At 38.0% G+C, this 24032-nt stretch overlaps 1 protein-coding gene across 2 annotated transcripts in view; it reads left to right on the top strand.

The window, feature by feature from the left end:
• pcdh15a (protocadherin-related 15a) overlaps positions 1-24032 on the top strand; it is a 207842-nt gene that overhangs the window by 114758 nt on the left and 69052 nt on the right. For both annotated transcript variants that reach the window (XM_037680065.1, XM_037680057.1), the window contains exons 19-23: positions 7306-7611; positions 9857-10087; positions 13698-13814; positions 19037-19177; positions 22038-22150. In XM_037680065.1, coding sequence (XP_037535993.1) covers positions 7306-7611; positions 9857-10087; positions 13698-13814; positions 19037-19177; positions 22038-22150 — 908 coding nt within the window. The remainder of the gene's footprint in view (positions 1-7305; positions 7612-9856; positions 10088-13697; positions 13815-19036; positions 19178-22037; positions 22151-24032) is intronic.

Here is a 24032-nt window from a genome sequence, read left to right as displayed (position 1 = left end):
AAATCCCTTTATTTATCCAGGTAGTCTCATTGAGCCACGAGAACTCATTTTCAAGAGAGTCCTGTTTAGGGAGCACATGGTGGGGGTTAAGGGCCTTGCTCAGGGCCCAGGGTGGGGCGAATGAGGGTGGAGGGAGGTGTGGGTGTTCCACCTTTTCCACCCACATTTTGATGCTGACGGTACTGGGAGGTCAACCTGCGTCTTTCCAATCACAAGCCCATCTTCTAGCCTCTGCGCCACCACTCCCCATAAAAAAACTAAAAACTACAGAAACTTTTAAACAAAATATAGAATATCTTGACATGTGGATATTGGAAACCACTCATCAGAACCAGTCTCATTGCTATTAAAATGTATTTTAACTACTTTTTCTGTTTCAGGCTGGAATATGTCTTAGTTGTTTTTTTTCTTTTTGTTTCTTTTTTTGTTTCCTTGCGGTATTCGTTTGATGGTAAAGACACGTTTTCCGGATAGGGTTACATTTTTCTTGCAGAGAGAACAGATTTGCATTTTAAGACATCATGCTCATTGCAGAGCATTTGAGATCATACCCCTTGGGAGGAAACTTCCAAATAAATTTGATTCATAGATAGTTTAGTTGCAAAATGTGGTTAAATGTTAGAGTGTTGTTCTAAAAGCAAGGAAAGGCACTAGATTATATTCCTTGGTAACATTTCACTGGAGATGTGGAGTACTCATAAATTGGTCAGTATGGGCCAGTATCAAGATGTGAAGCATGTTCTTTGTCAGTTAACTCACACCATTTACTGTATAGCAAAGATTTCACTATGTTTCATCAGTCCTGTCTGATAGGCCGACAAATGATCAGTAACTGCTCGCTCTCTTTCCCCAGGCCTGAATACCATTTTGTGATGAACATCATCTCTCTAGCTGAACAAATTTTGTTCCAATCAAAACAGTAGCCTAAAGCTCACGATTGCATGACACGCTAAGTAATAGTTCAAGTGACAGAAGGGGGAATAGATGAGATGCAGAGAGCTGGAATTAAGCTACTATGTGTGCCAATTCATGTATTTCACGTTTAAATCTGATTCTACGGTTAAATCTGCTCACTCCTCAGTGTTACCCTGAATTCACCTGTAGGGAGGGAGTCATACAGCCATGCACAACACATCAGGCGGCTGCCAACGGTGAAGATGATTGCAGTATATATATATATATTTTTTTTTTTTTTCATTTAGCCTTTATTTATACAGGTTAGTCTCATTGAGCCACGAGAACTCATTTTCAAGAGAGACCTGTTTAGGGAGCACATGGTGGGGGTTAAGGGCCTTGCTCATGGGCCCAGAGTGGGGCGAATGAGGGTGGGGGCAAGTGTGGGTGTTTCACCTACCCCACCCACAATTTTGATGTTGTCGGGGCCGGGGCGTGAACCGGCGATCTTTGGATATAAGTCCAAAGATATATCTTCGATGTAAGTGCATAATGCTATTAAGTAGCTTTATATTAGCTCTTAAGTGTTAGTAGTAAGGGTTGGATTATCGCTGCAGTCATCAGAACTGGTTTCCCCATGTTCATTCCACACAGTCACTTATAGATCGGAGGCAGTTCATCAAGTTTTTATCAACTGTGGCTCAGGAGCTGACTAATCCTACATCACGTTAACCCATTCAGTTGGTTCTTAGCAGGGTGAGGGGGACGACATAGGCTCAGTATGTAGAGGACAAACCTATGAGAGCTTTGTATGTCAGACTCATCAAAAACAGTGTGAAAATCATTCTTGGTCAGCCTGGTGAACATACTGTAGTGTCATTTGTGCTTTGCCAAGAAGCATTCTTGATGCAATTAGTTTGATTCAAACATTTTTGTTTTAAGTAACAAAATTGTGTTGTTTGGATTTGAGAGATGAGCATAAATGTTTGAGTAAAGTTTGCCTGATAGATGGATAATTAGATATTATAGTTCATGCTCAATAATCCAGGTAAAAAAAAAATCCAACAAAGTGAAAAGTTAAATTAAGGTTTGTTGTGGCTCCTTGGACGGATGGATCTAGGATGAAAGACGAAACGTTTCAACACAAATAAACCATCCAGAGGATCTGACTTAACTTTGTTGGATAATTAGATAATTGATTTCTAAATTTAATATGAAAGCTGCTTTTGTAATAATAATAATATTGATGATTAGAATTAAACCTGAATATTTTTGCCATAAATTATAGACCTTTCGCAGCTACATAGGGTTTAAGACTGTTATTTTCTAATTTTACTTATTGTTTAGTAACCGCCATGAGACTTTTATATTTGTGTTTTGTCTGCATAATTCTATAACAGCACAGCTTGCTTATAATTACACAAGGTAAGAAGAGTTTTGATTCACAATGTAATCACAGCAGCAGCTATTACTGAGTTATGCAGCTTAATTTTAAGCAAGCCCTAGCCAAGGGTAAAAGCCATTTCATTTATGATTAGTAGTTTTCTTTATTTTTCCTGGTTTTCTTCACTGTACTTCATCCCATTTTCCATAAAAAAAGTATTATACATGTATTTTTTTTTTTTTTTTACAAATAGCACATTGTTTATGAATACTAGGTGATTACTTCAGATTTTATGTTTTCCATTTTGTGAATAATGGATTCCATAGTTTACATTTTTTCAAAGTTATTCTGACTCATTTTGTGTATGCAACTGAGAGTGCCAATGCCAATACTGAAGTTCCCTTATTACTTTCCTGTTAAGTTGTCATGTATTTTAGAGAGATTGGACCCAGGAATGCAGAACAACACTATGATCTCAAAAATTCAAAGATTTAAAAGTTACAAAAACTGACATGGCAGGAAATAAATACAATTAAAAAAATGCTATAAAAAAGGAGGAAAAACAGACAGGGCATGGAAGCACAACACCTGACTGCAGAGAAGTGAGGACTGGAAGATTAATATGAGTGGGACTGATGAAAAAATTGAAGACAGGTGGTTTAATGTTAATGGGGATGGGGGGTGGGGGGTGCAGGACTGAGGAGCAGAGACTGAGAGAAAAAGGAACATGTAGCACAGGGAATACAAGGGAATAATCTGAACACGAAAGGTGCAGAAAAATAGAACTATATAAAAAAGTAATAATGATAATGATGATGATGATGATGATGATGATGATATTGACAACAACAGTTGCTTTGTCTTTGCTATTTGACTTGCCTGGTTCTAGGTGACTCAGAATCTGCAGCAAAATGCACCAACATTGGTGTGGGACTGTATTAATACTAAAGTGATGGGATCAATACTTTGTTTCACTTTCTGTTTGTCGCTCCGGTTCCAGAAATACAATGCTGCGCCAAAGGAGGTGGCAAAAGATGAGATCAAATATAAAGAGTGGACAAAACAATCATGTCAGATAATAACTGAGTCTGTTCTGATTGCACATCATCTTCAGAGTTGATACACATGTGCTAACACGTGGACCATCGTCTGTAAAAACAGCGTGCTGTGTGTGATGTCACGTCTTCTTCTGTGCATGGGGATCACATCAGGGCCATGAAGAATCCATACTGAAGTTTGATGAAAGTCACATTTATAAAAGAATGTCAACGATGACACAAAAACAAAAAATGTGTCTGAGCAAAATATTGAAATTGAGTATTAAGAGCTGTGGTGTGAACTTAGCCAATGTCTGCCTCTCATTAAATTGGCAGTCAGAAAGTGACAGACACTGGTGTGTGGCGAGCAACTTCCAGAAGGTTTAACGTTCTTCAGTGTTTTTTTTTTTTTGTTTTGTTTGTTTTTTGGGGGGTGGGGGTCATTGCACCTATGCAGTTAGTTGCTGGTCATAAAATTTGAATATCATGAAAAAGTTGATTTATTTCAGTAATTCCATTCAGAAAATGAAAAGTGTAAATTATATTCATTCATTACACACAGACTGATATATGTCAAATGTTTATTTCTTTTAATGTTGATGATTATAACTGACATCTAATGAAAACCCCAAATTCAGTATTTCAGAAAATTAGAATATTACTTAAGACCAATAAAAAGGATTTTTAGAAATGTTGGCCAACTAAAAGTATGAACTTGAAAAGTATGAGCATGTACAGAACTCAATACTTAGTTGTGGCTCCTTTTGCCTGGATTACTGCAGCAATGCAGCATGGCATGGAGTCGATCAGTCTGTGGCACTGCTCAGGTGTTATGAGAGCCCAGGTTACGCTGATAGTGGCCTTCAGCTCTTCTGAATTGTTGGTCTGGTGTATCACATCTTCCTTTTCACAATACTCCATATATTTTCTATGGGGTTAGGGTCAGGCAAGGTTGCTGGCCAATTAAGAACAGGGATCCCATGGTCCTTAAACCAGGTACTGGTAGCTTTGATACTGTGTGCAGGTGCCAAGTCCTGTTGGAAAATGAAATCTGCATCTCCATAAAGTTGGTCAGCAGCAGGAAGCATGAAGTGCTCTAAAACTTCCTGGTAGACAGCTGTGTTGAGCTTGGACCTCAGAAAACACAGTGGACCAACACCAGCAGATGACATGTCCCCCTAAACCATCACTGACTGTGGAAATTTGACACTGGACCTCAAGCAACGTGGATTATGTGCCTCTCCTCTCTTCCTCCAGACTCTGGGACCTTGATTTCCAAAGCAAATGCAAAATTTACTTTCAACAAAGAACATAACTTTGAACCACTCAGCAGCAATCCAGTCCTTTTGTCTTTAGCCTAGGCAAGACATAGACACTTCTGATGCTGTCTCTTGTTCAAGAGTGGCTTGACGCAAGGAATGCGACAGCTGAAACTCATGTCTTGCATACGTCTGTGCATGGTGGTTCTTGAAGCACTGACTCCAGCTGCAGTCCACTCTTTGTGAATCTCCCCCACATTTTTGGAATGGGTTTTGTCTCACAATCCTCTCCAGGGGGCTGTTACTCCTATTGCTTGTATACTTTTTTCTACCACATATTTTCCTTCCCTTTGGCTCTCTATTAGTGTGCTTGGACACAGAGTTATGGGAACAGCAATGACCTTTTGTGTCTTGCCCTTGTTGTCCAAGGTGTCAATGGTCATCTTTTGGACAACTGTCAAGTTAGAAGTCACCCCTGTAATTGTGTAGCCTACAGAATTAGACTGAGAGACCATTTAAAGGCCTTTGCAGATGTTTTGAGTTAATTAGCTGATTAGACTGTGGCACCAGGTGTCTTCAGTATTGAACCTTTTCACAATGTTCAAATTTTCTGAGATACTGAATTTGGGATTTTCATTGTCTGTTATAAACATCAACATTAAAATAAATAAGCATTTGAAATAGATCAGTCTGTGTGTAATGAATTAATATAATATATACGTTTCACTTTTTGAATGGAATTACTGAAATAAATCAACATTTTCATCATGATCTTGTAATTTTATGATCAGCACCCGTATATCAAGGTGTTGGCATCACTTGCTGTTGCTCAGATTACTACAAACTTAATATTGAGAATGTGGGCAGTTTCACTGGTACACATGAAAGTTCTCCAGACATTTTCTAGTTTATTCTATGAGCCAGTCAGTGTTGCAACAACAGGCAGATATTGCTAAGGTAAATGATAAATATAAATTGTTGCCTTTGCCATCTCCAAAATAAAAAAAAAATATATTTTTTTTCCTAGAATTTGAAACTAAAGTAAGATTTTATAAATAATTCTAATTGCTTGGGCAACACTAGAAGTATATTTTAAGAGTGCTTTTGTACAGATATATATATATATATTTTTTTTTTCTTATTTTTGTTCCTATGCTTTGTTTGTTTTATGCCGCTTTTGTTCTAGTCTTTGTGATTGCAATTTCTTGTTTGGATTTTGGCTGTGAAATTATTCTCAAACACATATAATCTTCTCTAATCTACAGTTGTGGTAATTATTTTCTTTTCCGTGTGTCTCCCATTTACCGTGTGTCTCCCAATTACAACAAAGTCGCCAAACAGCCCACTGTATAAAGACAAGATTAACTATCAACAAACTTGAATGAAGTTGGTTTTTTTACTATGCAAGATAACTGCAGAATAAAAACAAACAGAAGTTTCAGTCTTGATTTGCTTATTTCCTTGCATTGTATTTTCTGTTGTAACTTACGATAGTTTCTTATTAAAATATTAATAAAGGATGCTACATTGTACAGTGATTTTCTCATGATTACTATTTGCTGTAATAAAAACATTTTGAAGTTGCAAATTACAAATTGATTTTTATTTAAACATCGTGAAAAAACGAGACACACTTGTGAGAATGGTTTTGGCTGGGCTACATCGCTGAAGCTTACTGGGCTTTGTTTCTGAAAGCTTTGTAAATATGCTAGGCATTAGAACAAAGCCTAGCTGTAATGGTTTATGTGATTGCTCTAACAGATGCTGTTTACATGAAGGGAAATCCTGTGCTGTTTGTGTTCAGATGTGTTATTCAATTTGTTGTGCATATGGTAATTACCTTTTTGCCTATCTTTGATAAATGTGAATGGAATATCAGTGACCAGTTGCAGTAATTTTACTATTTTGGCTACTATATCATTAACCTAACAATGTTCAGCCAGGTCATCTGGATGGTTTCTTCTTTTTTGCTTTTTTTGCTGAGACGTTTCATCCTTCATCCAAAGGACTTATTCAGTCCAAGAAGCCACAAACAAACTGGAGTCCCACAAATACCACACTCTCATAGTGGAAAAAAAAAAAGTTTTCTGGTGATAAGATGGTTTCTGGGGCCCCCCATCTGCCCCGTCACTCCTCTGAAGCAGTCATGTCAAAATAGTTCAGAACACCAACAGTTCGTGCTTAATAATCCAGGTTAGAAATCCAGCAATGTTCAGTCAAGTCATCTGGATGGTTTCACTTTTTTTTGCTGAAATGTTTCATCCTTCATCCAAAGGACTTCTTCAGTTTGAGAAACCACAAATAAACTAGAGTCCCACAAATACACAGATGTCCCACAGATGATCTGACTGAACATTGTTGGATTTGTAACCTGTGTTATTGAGCATGAACTGCTGGTTTATCATTAACAAGTTATTATGTTTTCATTTGATAATTATAGTTGCATATCTCACCATTTCAGTCCAGCGTGTCTTGTCACCAAATTGTCCAATAAGAGGTTTTAGTGGTGCAAAAAACTGATCATTTTAGGTTTTTTGGGGGTTTTTTTATGGCTTGCTTTGACAGCCTGACAATGTTTAAACTTTAGTTGATTGTAAACATTGTTGTCACTAGCACAACTCAAATGTATTTAAAAAAAAAGCTGAAATTCTGATATTTTGCTTCTTCCTGCTCTAACTACACAACACTAAATACTAACACTGACAATGCTAATTATGTCCTTTCTCCTCAGGCTACAGATCCTGATGCAGGGGTTAATGGCCAGGTTTACTACCGAATTGTCAATCATCCCGACTTGTTTACAATCAGTGCTAATGGAAGCATCTACACAAGAGTACGTCTGGACAGGGAGTTCAGGAGTCAGTATGACCTGGTCATCGAGGCCTCAGACGGTGCGGTGGATCCCAGGCGAACTACGCTGACGGTCTTGGTCAAAGTTTTAGACATAGATGACAACAGCCCAGCCTTCTCCCAGGAAACCTACTTGGTGAACGTACCGGAGAACACCGCCGTGGGAACTGTGGTTCTGAAACTAAGTGTAAGTTTATTTTCAAGTCATGTATTTATTTTTTGTATTATTGTTTGTTTGTTTTATTTCAAAGTTCATGCTCAATAATCCAGGTAAAAAAAATCCAACAAAGTTAAGTCAGGTCATCTGGACGGTTTCTTTATTTTTCTTTATATTTTGTTGTTGAAACGTTTCGTCCTTCATCCAAAGGACGTCATCAGTCCGAGGAGCCACAACAAACTCAAACTGGTTGGCCCACTATGTGAGTGTGTTGCTTGTAGGACTGAGTTTGTTGTGGCTCCTCGGACTGATGAAGTCCTTTGGATGAAGGACGAAATGTCTCAAAAAAAAAGAAGAAAAAAAAAAAAAAACGTCCAGATGACCTGACTTAACTTTTTTGGATTGTTTTTTATTGTTTAAATTGTGAAATTCATTCAGATAGTCATTTACACAAACAAATATACGTCCTTCCTGGAGACTTCTATTTCTTATGCTCAGATGGCAAATCTCTAGGCCCTTTCAGACAGAACAAGACTTAAAGCAGTTTTTCTTTCTTATGAGTCACATTCAGGCTTTGATTGAGAATCCTTTTGGAGGCAAATGCAAAGTTAAAATCCAAAATATAAGAAAAGCTGAGCAAAATGTGCCTTTACCCTAAACACCATCAACTATCAGTGTGCATGGCTGTATTAAAGTGAGCCACAGAGAAACCCTGCACATGTAGAGCAAACCTGAGCAGAGGGGCGAGTAATTGCCGGCATATTGTGAGTGACATCTCCCCAGATGGGAGTATAGCAGGAGGCAGAGAGTGTGAGAAAAAAGAAGGAAAGAGGAAAAAGAAGCTGAGCGCTTTGATTGACAGTGACAGTGTGACACTATAATAACCCATAAAACAACACTCCAACTCTAAACTGAGAGGAATAGCAGGATACATACCTAAAAGGTCTGGATTTTTGCTATGTATTAAAGCATTCTGTTATTTATTTATTTGTTTTTAATCCATCAGCTTGTGTTTTTGGTAATTAGCAAATGCTGGCTTATCAGCATTGAAATAAGTGGCAAACATCAAGGTTCATGCTCATTAATCTGGACAGGTTTTTATTTTTTTATTTTTTTTTTTTTGAGCCATTTCATCCTTCATCCAAAGAACTTCATCAGTCCGAGGAGCCACAAAACAACTGTGTCCCACAAGCAGCACACTCACATAGTGGACCGACCAGTTTACTGGTGATAAGTTGATTTCTGGGCCAGCCCTCTCCCCCATCCACTCCTCTCAGGCAGCCATAGTCAAAGTGGTTCAAAACAAAAGTTCATGCTCAATAATCCAGGTTACATATCCCACAAAGTTCAGTCAGGTCATCTAGACGTTTTTTTTTTTTTTTTTTTTTAGACCATCTTAACACCGGCAAACTGGTTGGTCCACTATGCGAGTGTGCTGCTTGTGGGACACAGTTTGTTTGTGGCTCCTCAGATCGATGAAGTCCTTTGAATGAAGGACGAAACGTCTCAATAATAAAAAAAAGAAACTGTCCAGGTGACCTGACTGAACATCGATGGATAATTGGCAAACATCTTGGATAGTGTTTAAAAAATCTTAAGAGATTTTTCACAAATTGGTCTTTTGTTTTCATTAGGAAACTGATATATTCCTCTAAATACTTTTTCAAGTTTTCATAAACTTTGAGCAAATTTGTTATTCCACTTATAAGCAAGAAAATGTATATATTTTTTAAACTGGATTTAGGGACCCCTCCAATTGCACGATGATTTCCTCATCTTTATGGTTGGAAAGCTTCTTTACATCATCTGATCATGGCACCCCACCATCTGTTCTGGTCTGGGTTCAAAGCTTGGCTCACTTCAAGTTTTCTTTGAATCATATATTGATCGCTTGTGTTTGTGCATTCATTGAAAAGTTCAGTGCTGCTCAAGGCCATGCTTTTGTCTAACATATTTGAAATTTTCTTTCAATTTTGAATGTAGCCATTTACTTTTACGTGTTCTTGACTAATACAAGGTTAGCTGGCCTATTGATTGGGAAATGGGGGGGAAAGCATTGCGTGGGAAGTTAATGAAAAAAGATGGAGACAGATAAAAATCAACATTTCTGACTCTATTTTATGATTGGACATTGGTTTAGAAAATTTCCCATCTGAAAATCTTCGGCTTTTCTATTACCCATAAATCATGTATTTATAGGACTTTTTGCTCATGCTTATTTTTGAGGGGAGTTTTAAGCTTTCATCTGACTCCTTCTTGCATGTCTGTCTTGCAGGCGGTGGACCCAGACCTCTATTCAAATGTCACATATCGGATCAAGACTGAATCGGCCAAGCAGATGTTTTCTCTGAATCTTGTCACCGGGGAATTGGCTCTAATGCAGATCCTTGACTTTGAGGGCCTGGCAGCTATGGGCACGAATGCCTCTTACACTTTTCAGGTGGAAGCTGTCGACCAAGGAGGGGTAATGCCCCCAGGGCTCGCTACCGTCACCATCCGCATCACAGTAAGAGCCTCCAGATATAAAGTTCTTCTCTCTTTTCCACATCTTTATTATGTAGCATTGGACAGGGGGAAGCATGCAGTGATTAGCATTCACAGGTACAACAACTTGAAAAGGCCATAAACCTAAAGAAAACTGAAAACATATTGCAGCACTGCAACTTCACCGTTACTAGAATGTGCTATCTGTTGCAGAAGGTTCCTGTGTTATCTTTGTATTTCACATTTTAACCTCCTGACCCAATCACCCACTCACTCACTTTTAAAATATAATTGACAGGTTGGTGTTTCAGTTGTATTTAAGATCTGAATACTCATTAGCTTTGTGAAAAAATTATTCTGTTTTACTGGGAATTGTGCTTCCTTTCCAGCCTTTTAAGAGAATATCGTATTTTACGCTGTACACGTCGCATCAGTCCAAATATGTCTAATAAAGTGGAAAAATCCATAAATACGTCACTTCTCCAAATACTTCACATCTATTATGCGTCACTGCTGACGCGTCGCGTTTGTTAAGCAATATTCAACCAACTATAAGAAATTATAGTGAAGGTGTGTCTCAGTATAACTTTTCCCTAAGAAATACACTTTGACCGTCAAATCAGCTGCATTTTCAAAAGCCGATACACCGAAACAAGAAAGTGCAGAGGGAAACTCGCTGCGCATTTCTTCAAAATTTAACAAGATAACCACCTAAAAACAATTATTTGTTTGCTCAACATTATAGCAAAGGTGTGTCTCAGTTGAACTTGTACTTAATAAATGCACTACAATGGTCAAATCAGCTGCATTTTGCCGGGGCAGTGCAGCGAAATGAAGCTGATTTGACCCTTGCTCCAAGCGAGCAGGACGAAGGTGGCAGGCTATGGCAGGCCGATTGTGTCATTAATAGTCACATTTACCTATTACATGACACAATGGCATGCCATACTACTCGATTGCCCTCTAGCAGCTGACAATGGTAGTGTTCAATATTTTCCATCAGAATGAATGAAAACTGTCATAGCTCAGCCAAAAATTGGGTTATGAATATGAGAAAAAATCCATAAATACGTCACTTCAGCGTATAAGTTGAAAATTGCAAATTGTGCAAAAAAAAACACGAGTTATAGGCCAAAAAATACGGTACATGCCAAGCAATAATATTCATGTGTATTACAGCAAATATCATGTAGTTTCACTCTGATTATTTAAAAAAAATGTGAGCATGGCTACTGCGCTGCTTTTGAATTCAGTCCACCCGTCAAAGTCGGGAGAATTAAGTTGTCAATGTTGCGTGGACAGGCATTGAGCTGTCTTTAAGCTGTTTTTTTTTTCTGCCTATAGACGGTTTGTCTTTTGATAGAGACAGGCTTTGTAGCATTCTGTGTGCTGTCATCCACAAACAGTGTTTGGGTAGGATAAGAGATTGCACTGGCACTGATATCAAACTGGTGTCTGCCATTCAAGATGACTTAGAATGAGCCTAATGGATTCATGCAAGCTGTCAGACTTGATTTCATTGATTTTACTTCCTTTTTATTCTTGTGGTACCTCTAGAGATTTAATTTAAGACATTCTGGTGCACTTTTATCTTTATATTTTGTGTTTGAGTGTCAAATTCTATATAGCTAGTTGTGATGGAATCAGAGTTGTGCTTGTTTTACTGTTCTGAATATAATTTGCGTTCTATTATTCACTTCATGAATATGTGTCCTTTGGTAAGTGCATATGGATGCTTTTGTCTTTATACACACACTATGTGTATGTTGCAACAGTAAATTGCAGAACATAAGGTCCCTGGGAAATATTTGAGATAAACTGATCAAGCTCTGTGTTGCAATGCAAAAAACAATCATAGATTTTCTCCTTGAAAACACTAAAATTGTGTATTTATTACAGTGAGGCTGCTCTCCACCACTGACTTTGTAAAATGATGGTTGTCCTTGGCTCGGTTAGAACAGTGGGAAGTGAAAAAACAACAACAAAAATTAAAGATTTAGTTTCTTTGTAAACTTTCTTAGTGGTGATTTATAGCAGTTTATTACTTAATCAGAGAACATTATTAAATGCAGGGGATGTGTAATTACATGTTTTTATGTGCTAAAAAGCATCTAAACTGTTGTATCTCAAGGTGTTTTTGTACTGTATTTAGAGTAAATATGAAAAATACCTTGAACAGCCTCCTTATCTGATACTAATTTATCGTCCTATTACAGGTAGGAGCAAAAATGAGATTATTTTTCCTTTCTATGCCATAAACCACCATTAGCCTTTTTCAATATGCTCTCTGGGAGGTTATTATGCTCAGTTTATGGGGCATATTTATGATGAAAAATTGATTTGTTCCAATAGTTTGCTTTTTTTGTGTGTGTGTAATTTAAAGGCTGTACATTTAAGTGCCTCAGAAAAGTTGTGGTTTTATTTTGATACGATGTATATAAAAGATTGACAGAGTTCTCTAAAACCTCCCTGCAATTAATGAAGAAACCCATTTTACCTTCCGCAGGTTATCAAAATCACATTTTGATCTATTTATATGTCTTTGAACTTTTTCATTTTATTTATATACATTTAGTCTAATCTAGTATTTATTGATTTATGGTTAGCAATCACCTTTAATACTGGTAGTATGTTATTATTTTGGTAACTATTTTTATACTTAGTGTATTTCTACTTTATTTATGATTTCTTTAGAACAGAATGTTTTGACATTTGCCTTTATTCATCTTGCCATGTTATTTTTTTTTATCCTTTTTATTTTAAATTGTTTAAATAAGCTGGTTTGTTTTGATTTCTAGGATAAGAATGATCTAATAATCATTCATTTTGAATAAAACAAGCACTAGACAATAATAACAAAACACCCTTCCTCCTTCACTAGCTTTATTTATTGATTTGGTGAGGGGGTTTTCCAATTTTACACTCGTGCATGAACTTACATAGGATGAATAGAGAGGGACTGAATTAATGCACTGCATGCAACTTTCTAGTCTTTTCAGACCATAAAAATAAATCAAGATAAGTATTTGAATGGACTGCCTAATCTACTTTGGCAGTTCTTAATATAACTGGGCGTCAAGCCCAAGCATAGTCAGAGGAAAACACTGGATAGGCAAATTAGTCCTGCTTTTATCTCCATTGCTGGGACTTTTAACCTTCACCCTGCTCACATGGCCCTGATGCTTCAGCTTGATTTAATGTTGGCAAACAGTGGCTCTTGTGTTACTGATTATTGAACCTTGCTTTATACTGAAACTCTGACCCACCTAGAACCTTTAAATAGAGAGGGCTGGTGGTTTAAACAGTTTTTTTTTTAACTGTTAGTGTTACATCTTGCACTTCCAGTATGAAAATGTTGGGTTATCATTTTGCACAAAATTGATATTATGACTAAATGCAATTTTCATGTTTGAGGGTTTAGTCACCAGAATGTAAAGGTTACAGAATATGAATTTGTTTAACCATACTGTTGCGCAAATATTTAACTTATAGGTACTGACAACATGTGTCTTTGCTGCTATCATAACTCTGATCTTTTACTTTGCTTGTTGCCTTCAATATTTACATAAAAACAGACTGATAAACAAATATGACCAGGGTGCTAATCGTCCATCTGTTTGTTTTTTTTTCAGGATATGAATGACTTCGCCCCCGTCTTTGCTCAGGACTTGTATAAAGGCTTGGTGGCACCCAATGCAGAGAAAGGAACAGTCATCACCACTGTTTTTGCTGAGGACCAGGACCCCACAGTGAGTATGAAATAATTAATGAGTCATGCTCTAAACGTGTATTTAACACTCGCCCTGTATACACACAAAGGTGGCCGACATGAAAAGGCATTTCCTGAGGATTTAATGTTGCTGAGAGAAAACAAGTCATTTTCAGTGGCAACGTGTTCAACGTGGCCATGCTCTCATTACAGCTACAGGTCTCTGTGTGTTCCTTTTACTCTGCTGGCTTCAACTGCAAGGGGGTCAAATTTTATATCATCACTTGTATGAGTCATCTACGATATCTGTGGTTGCTTAGTGTATGCCAGTTTTTGATATATTCATGTTTTTTTTGTTTTTTTTTTAACTTTCCTTAAAAAGAGAGGGGGATAGAAACATATCTACCATGACTGAAAAATCTCCAAGTCCTGCATGACTGGACTATATGCGTTATTAGTGGCCCTCCTGCTGGTAGGAGCTCACCAAGGCTGAATAAGCTTGTACTCCCTCATCTGCACATGAACACTGAGGAAACCAGATGTCTGTCAGTTGTAGCTGTGGGTGGCCAAACATCTTCACAATGTCACAGTGACTGCTGTACATCTCACTTCCTCACAGGAGGAGACACTCCCTCGTCCTGCTTGACCTATTCCAGTTGTTGCGACTCTGAAATTGGCTCGTTTTGCCATTATCACTCTCCAAGTCATGCAGGATTTTCTTTGTGATGGATAATAGCCGGCAGCGCTAGAGCTCAAATAAGAAGTCACTGTTGTCACAGCAAGCACAATGTCGATGTGAGAGACGAGAGAAAAGACGTCGAGATCCAGATGGATTATATTTCCTGTCTCAGTTTTTTTATTGACTTTAGTCTAGAAAGTCAAAATAATTTACCAGCAGAATGAGTTTTATGGAAACTGCTGCTAACACCAAGCAAAACATGACTTCACACACATGCTCGCTCTATCTTTCGCATAAACTCATAAATAAACTGTGCACACGAAGCGTCAACGACAGACTTGAAGTCTTGATGTAACATGCTGTATGCAAGCAATAACTGTTGAGGATTAGATTGGTTCAGAGCATCTGAACCCCAGAAGAAATGACACTTGTGACTGTTAAAAGGAAGATGCAATTTTGTCATTCTGCTCAGCTCTGTAACATCAATGTTAATATTGCCCTGAATAAGAGATTGCCATGGAGACTAATGTTTATTTTTCAGCACTAGATCTGAGGAGTCTGCTCTTTGTTACTGAAAACCTTTTTCTCCCGTGTCCCGATTCACTGCGGCAGAGCGAGTTCACTAAAATTTATTTAAGTCTCTCCCCATATTCTCAGTCATATTTTTTTTTTCTCACAAGTCAAATCAATCATTCATCCATTTGCAAAATAAACCACCGAAATGAATCTTTTCTACGCTCTCAGCTCGGGCCCTGTTGTTGTTTTGGAGACATAAATCAATGAAACATTCTGGAAGTTAGTGTGGCCTATTTGATATTAATGAAAATTGGACTCTTCTAGAAGAATTGTGCGTGTGTGAAAACTTCTTTAGATAATCTTTACTGTAAATAATCAAGTGAGTTCACTCGAGTGGTAAACATAAAATATTCATAGTCGGGGAATAAAATGTCATGCAGGAAAAAAAAAACTGTAGTACAGCAGAAGAAAAATCTGTTAACAGAAGAGGTAGAATGTTTCTGCAACCAAACACTTAGTCCTTTATTCGTTTTTATACATTATAAATGAGTGAGTTTGTGAAAACAGCAGTTACCTAAAATTGTTATTTTTTATTTTGGATGTTTAAGATCCATGTTAAATGTACGAGTTTCTGAAAGCAAACTACCGTACTTTCCGCCTTAAAAGTCGCACCGCCAAAAACGTTGCATCAGTCCAATTATGTCTAATAAAGTGGAAAAACAACATAAATACGTCGCTTCGCCTTATAAGTCACATTTATTATGCGTCACCGCTGACGCGTTGCGTTTGTTATGCGTCATCACAGACCACCTGGAAATGCAGGCCGGTGTTGTGCCAAAAAACGATCAGCTGCCAAATGGTGGCTGCCGGAACGCGCATGGGAGGACTTTTACAAGAATTTAACAAGTTTAGCGCCTAAAAACTATTGTTTGTTTGCTGGACATTCTAGTAAAGGTGTGTCTCAGTTGAATTTTTCCTTAATAACTGCACTTTAATGGTTAATAAAAGCTTTGTTTCAAAAATTGATTCACAGCTGCTGGAGCGCGCAGAGGGAGGTCTCGCTGTGCATTTCTTCGAAATTTAACAAGATAACACCAAAGTTCATGCTCAATAATCCAGGTATAAAATCCAAAAATGTTCAGTCAGCTCATCTGGATGCTTTCTTTTTTTGTGCTGAGACGTTTCGCCCTCCATCGGGAAGACTTCGTCAGTCTGAGGAAACACCAAACAAAACTGCTTCTCCCACAACAGCCTACTCCAAAGTGGAAAAAAAAAAGTTATGTTGGTGCTAAGATGGCTTCTGGGGCACGCTCTCTCCTCCAGTGCCTGCCCTCTCCCTCCCTCGAGACGAGGAGCACGTTTGTTTTTTTTTTGTTTGGTGTTTCCTCAGAGTGATGAAGCCTGATGAAGCCTTCCGGATGGAGGGCTAAATGTCTCAGCACAAAAAAAGAAAGTGTTTCAATGATCTAAATAAACACTTTAATTGTCAAATAAGCTGTATTTCACCTGTGCGGTGTGTAAAAATTAAGCTCCAGAAGTGTCTCATTAATAGCCACTTTTACCTATTAATGAGACACTTGGCTTGTCATATCGGTCGAGGGCCCTCTAGCAGCTGAAAATGGTAGTGTTCAATTTTTTCCATGCCAGAATGAATGAAATTGTCAGATCTCAGCCAAAAACTGGGTTATAAATATGGGGGACAAAACATAAATTAGTTGCTTCAGACTATAAGTCACAGGACTTGCTAATTTATGCAAAAAGATGCAACTTATAGTCTGAAAAGTTTGGTAAATATTCAAGATGAAAAAACGAAAACTAGAAGCTGACTGGTTTCAGTAATCTGATTGCATTTTGAGGCCCTGTTTACACAAAAATGATTGCTGGTGAAAAAGGAAGAGTTCCGTTGCATTTGTACTGTTCATTTACACAAAAATAGCAAATATTTTCTCTGACAACAGCACAATTTGAGAATGGGTTCCAGAGTGGTTCAAAAACGTCTCAGTCCGTTGTCGTGTAAACAGAAAAAAATAGATGTTTTCTGTCAGGGAATCCCTGGCTCATGTGCAGTATGATGCAAAACATAACGGCTTCCTATAATCCACAGAAGAAGAAACTATCGACAACGGCGGACACCAGAGTATTGTTTGTGCTGCAGACTCTTATAAACCTATACATCTAATTTCCCCAGATTGCTTTCAGTTTTGATATCAACTGGCCTTTTGTTACGGCAGTTTTCTCGTGAGGGAAATGTTAGAACGTTTACAATGTTTTTTGTTGTTGTTTTTACGCATGCGCACTTAAGAGTTTCAAGTTTCAAAGCGCATAGCACCAATTTGTGGCGTGGCGAGGGAATTGCATATTTTTCATGTCTACCATTGCTGTGTAAATGGAGATTATAATTAGAATGTTTTCATGTAAATGTGTTAATAGACGGGGAAAAAATTCTGTTTTCTATGGATCGTTGCCGTGTAAACAGGGCCCGAGTCTCAAGCAAAGCATTTAACTATGACTATTTCCACTACTGAAAAGATCTGACTGTGAATGTATAGTTTCTATTCTTCTTATTATTGCTATCATTAAAAAATAAAATGTATTTTAAAATATAGCTTTAAATGAGTATTTTTCTTTGTTTTTTTGAATCCCCTTTGTAGTTTGACTCAGTTTTGTAACCTCCAGTGAATACATCTGTGCTAGGAAGCTTCCCAAGAGATCCACTGCTACCACAGGATCTATTTCTCTTTAGCTTCAGGTTTGTACCTCATCCCTGGAGGGCAACATTGCATAATGCAAAAAAAAAAAAAAAAAAAAAAAGGTGCTTTAAAATCTTAAGAAAAAGCCTCAGATTTCATTTCGTGTCCAGAGGGATGAAACCAGGATAAGAGGAAATGAGGTAGAAATGATTAGTACAGTAATCAGGATCCACGTTAAATCCTAATCAAGGGGTCAAATTAAAGTTCATACTGCTACTGATGAACTGGTGTCCGTTCCTCTGGACTGAAAGGATTGAAAGGATGGATTTAATAAATATAGATTTTTATATTTTTAATAAAAGGAATACGGTTAATAAATCACATAAGGTTTAAAGGGGTGGGTTGGGGGGCTGTGGCAAGATAAGAGTTTCTGAAATGGATGAGTAAGAGTACGATGTCACATTAGGACTGTTCTTCAAATAACAGAGATTTTAAAAAGGATTATTATCTTACATTGCGCTAATCTCTTCTGCTTGATAAAACAGTCAATTTTGACAATTTATTAAATTATAACTCTTATCGAACAGTATTGCAACACATCTATGACCTGAGCTAATTTGATTTCCTTTTTCTTTATTTATTTGTTTTTTTAACAAAGTTCAGACAGGGCATCTGGATGGTTGCTTTATTTGTTGAGATGTTTCGTCCTTCATCCAAAGGACGTCATCAGTTCGAGAAGCCACAACAAATTCAGTCCCACAAGCAGCACACTCACATAGTGGGCCAACCAGTTTACTGGTGATAAGATGGTTTCTGGGGCCTGCCCTCTCGGCCATCGACTCCTATGAGGCATCCATAGCCAAAGTTGTTCAAAACATCAAAGGATGTTTGATGAAGTCAAACGTTTAGTCTTTTGGATGAAGGACAAAACATCTCAAGAAAAATAAGAAACCATCCAGATGACCTGACTGAACTTCGTTGGATTTTTTTTACCTGGATTATTGAGCAAGAACTTTGATGTTTTGAATCACTCTGGCTATGGATGCCTCAGAGGAGTCGATGGGCGAGAGGGTGGGCCCCAGAAACCATCTTATCACCATCAAACTGGTCGGCCCACTATGTGAGTGTGCTGCTTGTGGGACTGAGTTTGTTGTGGCTCCTTGGACTGATGAAGTCCTTTGGATGAAGCACGGAATGTCTCAACAAACAAAGAAACCATCCAAATGACCTGACTGAAATTAGTTGGATTTTGTACCTGGATTAATGAGCATGAACTTTGATATTTCTTTTTTTTTTTTTTTTTTTTTGAAAGGTGTTCAATGCAACTGTTTCAATGTAAATATATCTCCTGTTCACATCTTTTTTTTTTTTTTACAGGGTACTCCAGCAAGTTTTGTGCGCTACAGAGTGGACATGGAAAGGTCGCCTTACAGTGGCAGTATATTTGATGTAGAGCTGCAAACTGGAAGAGTCATCACCAAGGTCAACCTGAATGAGCAGCCCAGTGTCACCTTTAAAGTGAGTAGCTGTAATTTCAGTGACATTATTAGTCAAATGCTGCTCCTGGTTGTCATCATTGCTGGCCATTTTCTAGAAGATTATGCAGATATTCAATCTAAAAAGCCACACACCAAGAACTTTGTGTGAGAAAAGGGATTTTTTTTTTTTACTTTAGGAAGCTCTCAGGGAATCCCATCTGAGCTGCACCGACTATATTTAGAGCATGAGATGAAAGCCGGGGTGGTGGCAAGGCAGCACACCATGTTGGCTCGAATTTGCTAACAGATAAAGGTTATAGAAATGTTTTTCGATGATTAGCTTTACCCTGGTGAAAAAGTCACAGTAAAAAATATTTCATAATGAAATAATGATAGTTATAAACAGCCTCAAAGTTAAAACCCGTATTATTAACATGATATTTAAAGAGTTGGGTTTTTTTTTGTTTTTGTTTTTTTGACAAATCAAATGCAGTTGTCTACATAAACCTATAGAATACAGTGACTGTGATGTGGCCTATTTATATTTATCCATATTTATATGACTAACCCTGCCATGCATTGTCAGTGTCTAAGCCTTTGTACCAATTTTAAGCACATGCTAAGCCTCAGGAGACACTGAGGACAAACTAAGATTCAATCCTTCAGAATACATTTAAGTATTCTTGAATGCACGTTGCCATATGTGGGACTTCAAAATTGGCAAACTCAATTTTGAAGGAGTACCTATTCGTTATGATTTTCCCAAATGCAAGAGGTAAGGTTTCAGTTCGGATGTTTTCTTGATAGTTTGATGTAGAGGAAGTGGGGAGAAATAAAAAAAAAAGTTTTTTTCTCTTTTAAATCTTAAGCCAAATACACTGGAGGAATCTCTCCAAAAAATCTCCTGCACCTCGTTTTTTTTTTTTTTTTTGCTCTTTTCTGCTGTGACAGTAAACACATCAGCTGTAAGAACAGTGCCAAAGCTTGTGGTCTGTCTTGCAGGTCCAATTGTTTGTTTCGGCTCCCAAATGTTTAAAGCTATCCCCACAAACAGTATGTGTGGTTGTTAAAAGTGGAGTTTTGGCAACAGGAGTATACTGTATGTTGCTCGACAAACAGATGCTGGAGTACAATGAAAGGTACTTTTCACAGTGAACAGAGCAGCTTTTAAGTGCACGGAAACTGGGTAATTAAAAAGCCTCTGGTTGTTTATGAGGTCAACACGAGTGCGACTTCACAGAGCTCGCCATCATCCAAGTTTCCCCTTGTTTGTTTATTTGTTTAGATCAGTTCCATTGAGTTTATTTACAAAGAGAAAATTCATAACTTAAACCATCTCCTCATGTCTCACCAAAAAAAAGTAGGTCAAACTATAAGACATGATAAGAACATGAGCACCTGTTATAGTGAAAGGAATTGTGAAGGAAATGTTAGCAATAAAGAGAGTAAAGATGAGAGAATTATATCATAAATACAGTATATATATATATATATATATATATATATATATATATATATATATATATATATATATATATACATTTTTTTTTTATATATATAAAGTATAACTCTTACCCACTTTAATTTCTTGCACCTAAAACATTAAAGTAAAGTGCTATGCGTTGACATCATTGTATGTTTCTTTACAATGACGAAATTAGTTCTCTGCATCTAACCCATCACATGCACCAGGTGGTGAAGTGGGCAGCTATGTGGGAGCAATTAGGGATTAGGTGTCTTGCTCAAGGACACCACGATGTGGGCATGGCAGGGAGTTGAGCCTGTGACTTTCTGGTCCCAAGTTGGCTGCCCTACCTCTACACCATTTCAGCCCCCTCTTAACGTTTACTTGTGTTCCTTGTTCAATTCCTGTCCAGATGGAAACTCATCTCAAAAACTCCAACCATTTATTATTCTAATCCCTGGGCAACATGGGGCATCCACGTATCACTGGCATGTCAAAATATGGCCAACATTATGACCTTGGTAAATATGACAAGTTCTTGTCTCATCAACCCAATTCAGAATGGCCACCACGTTCAAATGACCTCAGCAAACATAAACATGGGTATAACTGAGCTAGTTTTATAAATATTGAGCTGAAATTTGGTGCAGTAGTAGCTGAGAGTCGTTAAAAACACATACTTTGTTTACTAATACGTCTCACAAGCATGAGATAGGGCATAACGTAAGTTACAAGATTTGACCATAACGAGTATAGGTTCATCCCTTCATCGTCATAAACCGCTCTTACTTTAAAACGCTGACATGAAAGGTGGCAGACAATATGCATTCCTTTGAGGAATGCCAGACCTTTATTATACCACTGTTCTGGTTCTGGATCTGGGATTTTGCAGTCATTAAAGGACTTTCTAATGCCTTGTCTATGTGTATAATGCAGCAGTGTGTATGTATCGTAACCTTTTGTAAACAAGTCCCAAGCTCGTAGTAAGGCGGGTGATGTATGTTCAGGGGGTTTGTTTCATTACTCTCTTGTGTTGTCTGTATTGTTATCTGTAACATCGCCCCACCCCTTTTTTTTTTTCCATCACTCTTCTTCTTAAAACTGCTGCAATGCTTATTCTATCTCTCTCTCTCTGCTTATCTTCCACTCCCTGCTTGCACACTCTCCTACAGTCTGTGAATGTCGATCACTGCATTCATACTTAGTCTATAGGAGGTTCGCAGGCTGCTCACCAGTTTTTCTGTCCCCATTCTTGTCTTCATTAGAATGCCAAACATGTCTGGAAAATAAATAAATAAATAACATAGAAACATGTCAAGAGCTTCAGAACAGGAACAGTTTTGTGTAGAGAGTAGTGTTACGGTTCCAAACTGTGATCATTCTGCGCTTGTGTTTTCATTGTATAGTTCATACGAGTTCTCTTGCACTTCCATAGCTGTATGTGATAGCCTTTGATGATGGGGAGCCAGTGAAGTCTAACAGCACTTTGGTGGAGATCACCGTCCTTCAACCCTCTCGCATCCCTATCTTCACTGAGGAAGAGTACACGTAAGTTTCCTTGACTTGCTGTTGATGCATCTGCCTGCTGCTGTTTCTTCCCACACCTCTAAGCAACTTTGTCTGAACTTCTAGACAAGCTAGAGAGGCTGAAAACGGTTGTGGAGTGGACATAAACACCTTGACACATTTTATTTTGTATCTGTGGTCACATCTTCAATTCAACTTTCTAAGTCACAGATCAATATTTAATGCCTTGATAAATTATACATTCTGCTTTGAACTGCGGTGAAGTTTCTCATGCATTTAATGCTTTGGGATAATGACAGCTATCTGTGCATTACTGCACTCTTGTTGTCAACACTCACTAACTCTGTCTCCATTTTGGTCGTACTTTCTTGTTAGCATGCAAATTCATGTTTATTTACAAGTGCTCCAGGGTATGTAGTTTTAATTGCCACTGTTAAACAAATTTGTTTCATTCCAAATGGAAGAAACTGGGTTGCTTCTTCATATATTAACAGCCAGTTTTGACAATATTAACTATTTAGACCATTAAAATGGCAGAAAGAAGCAAAGGATTAAGAATTGTTGCTCTAAAATGTGACACACAACTGTAGTGGGATATGTTGAAGGGAGTTTGTCTATTGATGTTACTGCGGCTTGAGACGAGGCCAAGAGGTTATTTATTATTAAAATGCACGCAGATCATTAAAATACCACCAAAAGTTGCTTTGAAGAATTTTCTGGAATGAAGCAATACTAGAAATAGCTGCTTTTTTTATATATATTATACCATGCCACATTAGTTAAGACATCTGTGGTGTTCAGAGGAGCCTCACCAGACTGATGGCAAAGTTTCCTGGCATAAAGTTGTCATTAGGATCTTGTAAAGCTTGATTTAACTAGATTTCTATGCTGGCTTGTACGTTGAGTCCTGACAGACTCTCTTTTGTTAGACAATTTGATATGTCCTTATGCGAATGGAAGTCTTGCCTAACCTGCCAACACTTGAGGTGTTGCGTTGTCGTGCACAGGTTTGTTTTTCTGCTCATGTCGCCGATTTTAGTCATTCTAATTCCCGCCGAGGGCATGTCTGTATGGGTTTCTTTTCCACAAACAGATTAAAGCATGCGGTTACATTGAAAAAAAAAAAAGTCTTCCTGATGTTTTCTATCCTATCAGTATGTGTGTGCACTCACGTTCTCCATGTTTCCCAGCTTTATTCAGTGACATACACAGGCTCAGCAGCACGCCTGTTGAAAGGCCATTGATTAACGTTTTGAATGAGCAGAATGTTGGGAAGACACACAAAAGGTTGAGAACATGCCGCAGGCCTCTACAAGGTGTCACGTTGACAATGCTAGCCACACACAATGGCAGGTCCGTTGTAAATTATGAGCTGTTAGCCGGGTGCTGAAGTCTCTCCTGCTGGACAAGCATCTCTCCAGTGGAGAGCATCCAATCTGCTTGCTCTGCGATGAACTGTCTCCTCAGTCTCGCCTCTCTATCTTTCATGATTGTCCTTTCCCAAGTAACCTTCCCTACACAAATCACTTTCTAAATGTCTACAGAAGATCTTGTCTGTCTGTGTGAAGGCAGTTAGTTATAGCAGCAATCAGGTGAACTATGCCTATAGCTCTAGAGCACACAATTAAAACAACTCTGCGGGGCTTCGACTGACTTAATGATTTTTTTCCTCCTGTTTTATGGTTACTCCTCTCCATCTGTCAGAGGGAAATGAGGTGCTCCCAGTCATTGTTGGCTACAATAAATGGCTTATGCTGCTGTTGCTATTGTAGCAACTAATCGCCACCTGCTTTACTGGAAGATGTAACACAATGTCTTTGAAAAGAAATGTTTTTATCACCACAAAAGCAGACACACTTGTTTTTGCCCCTGTCAGTGTGTTTTTGTTTACTTAATGTCTAAA

Source organism: Nematolebias whitei, chromosome 1, assembly GCF_014905685.2.
Source record: "Nematolebias whitei isolate Nwh7 chromosome 1, NemWhi1, whole genome shotgun sequence".
In the NCBI taxonomy this organism is placed as follows: Eukaryota; Metazoa; Chordata; class Actinopteri; order Cyprinodontiformes; family Rivulidae; genus Nematolebias; species Nematolebias whitei.
The sequence above is the reverse complement of the archived record's forward strand: the minus strand, read 5'-3'. Positions and strand labels throughout refer to the sequence as shown.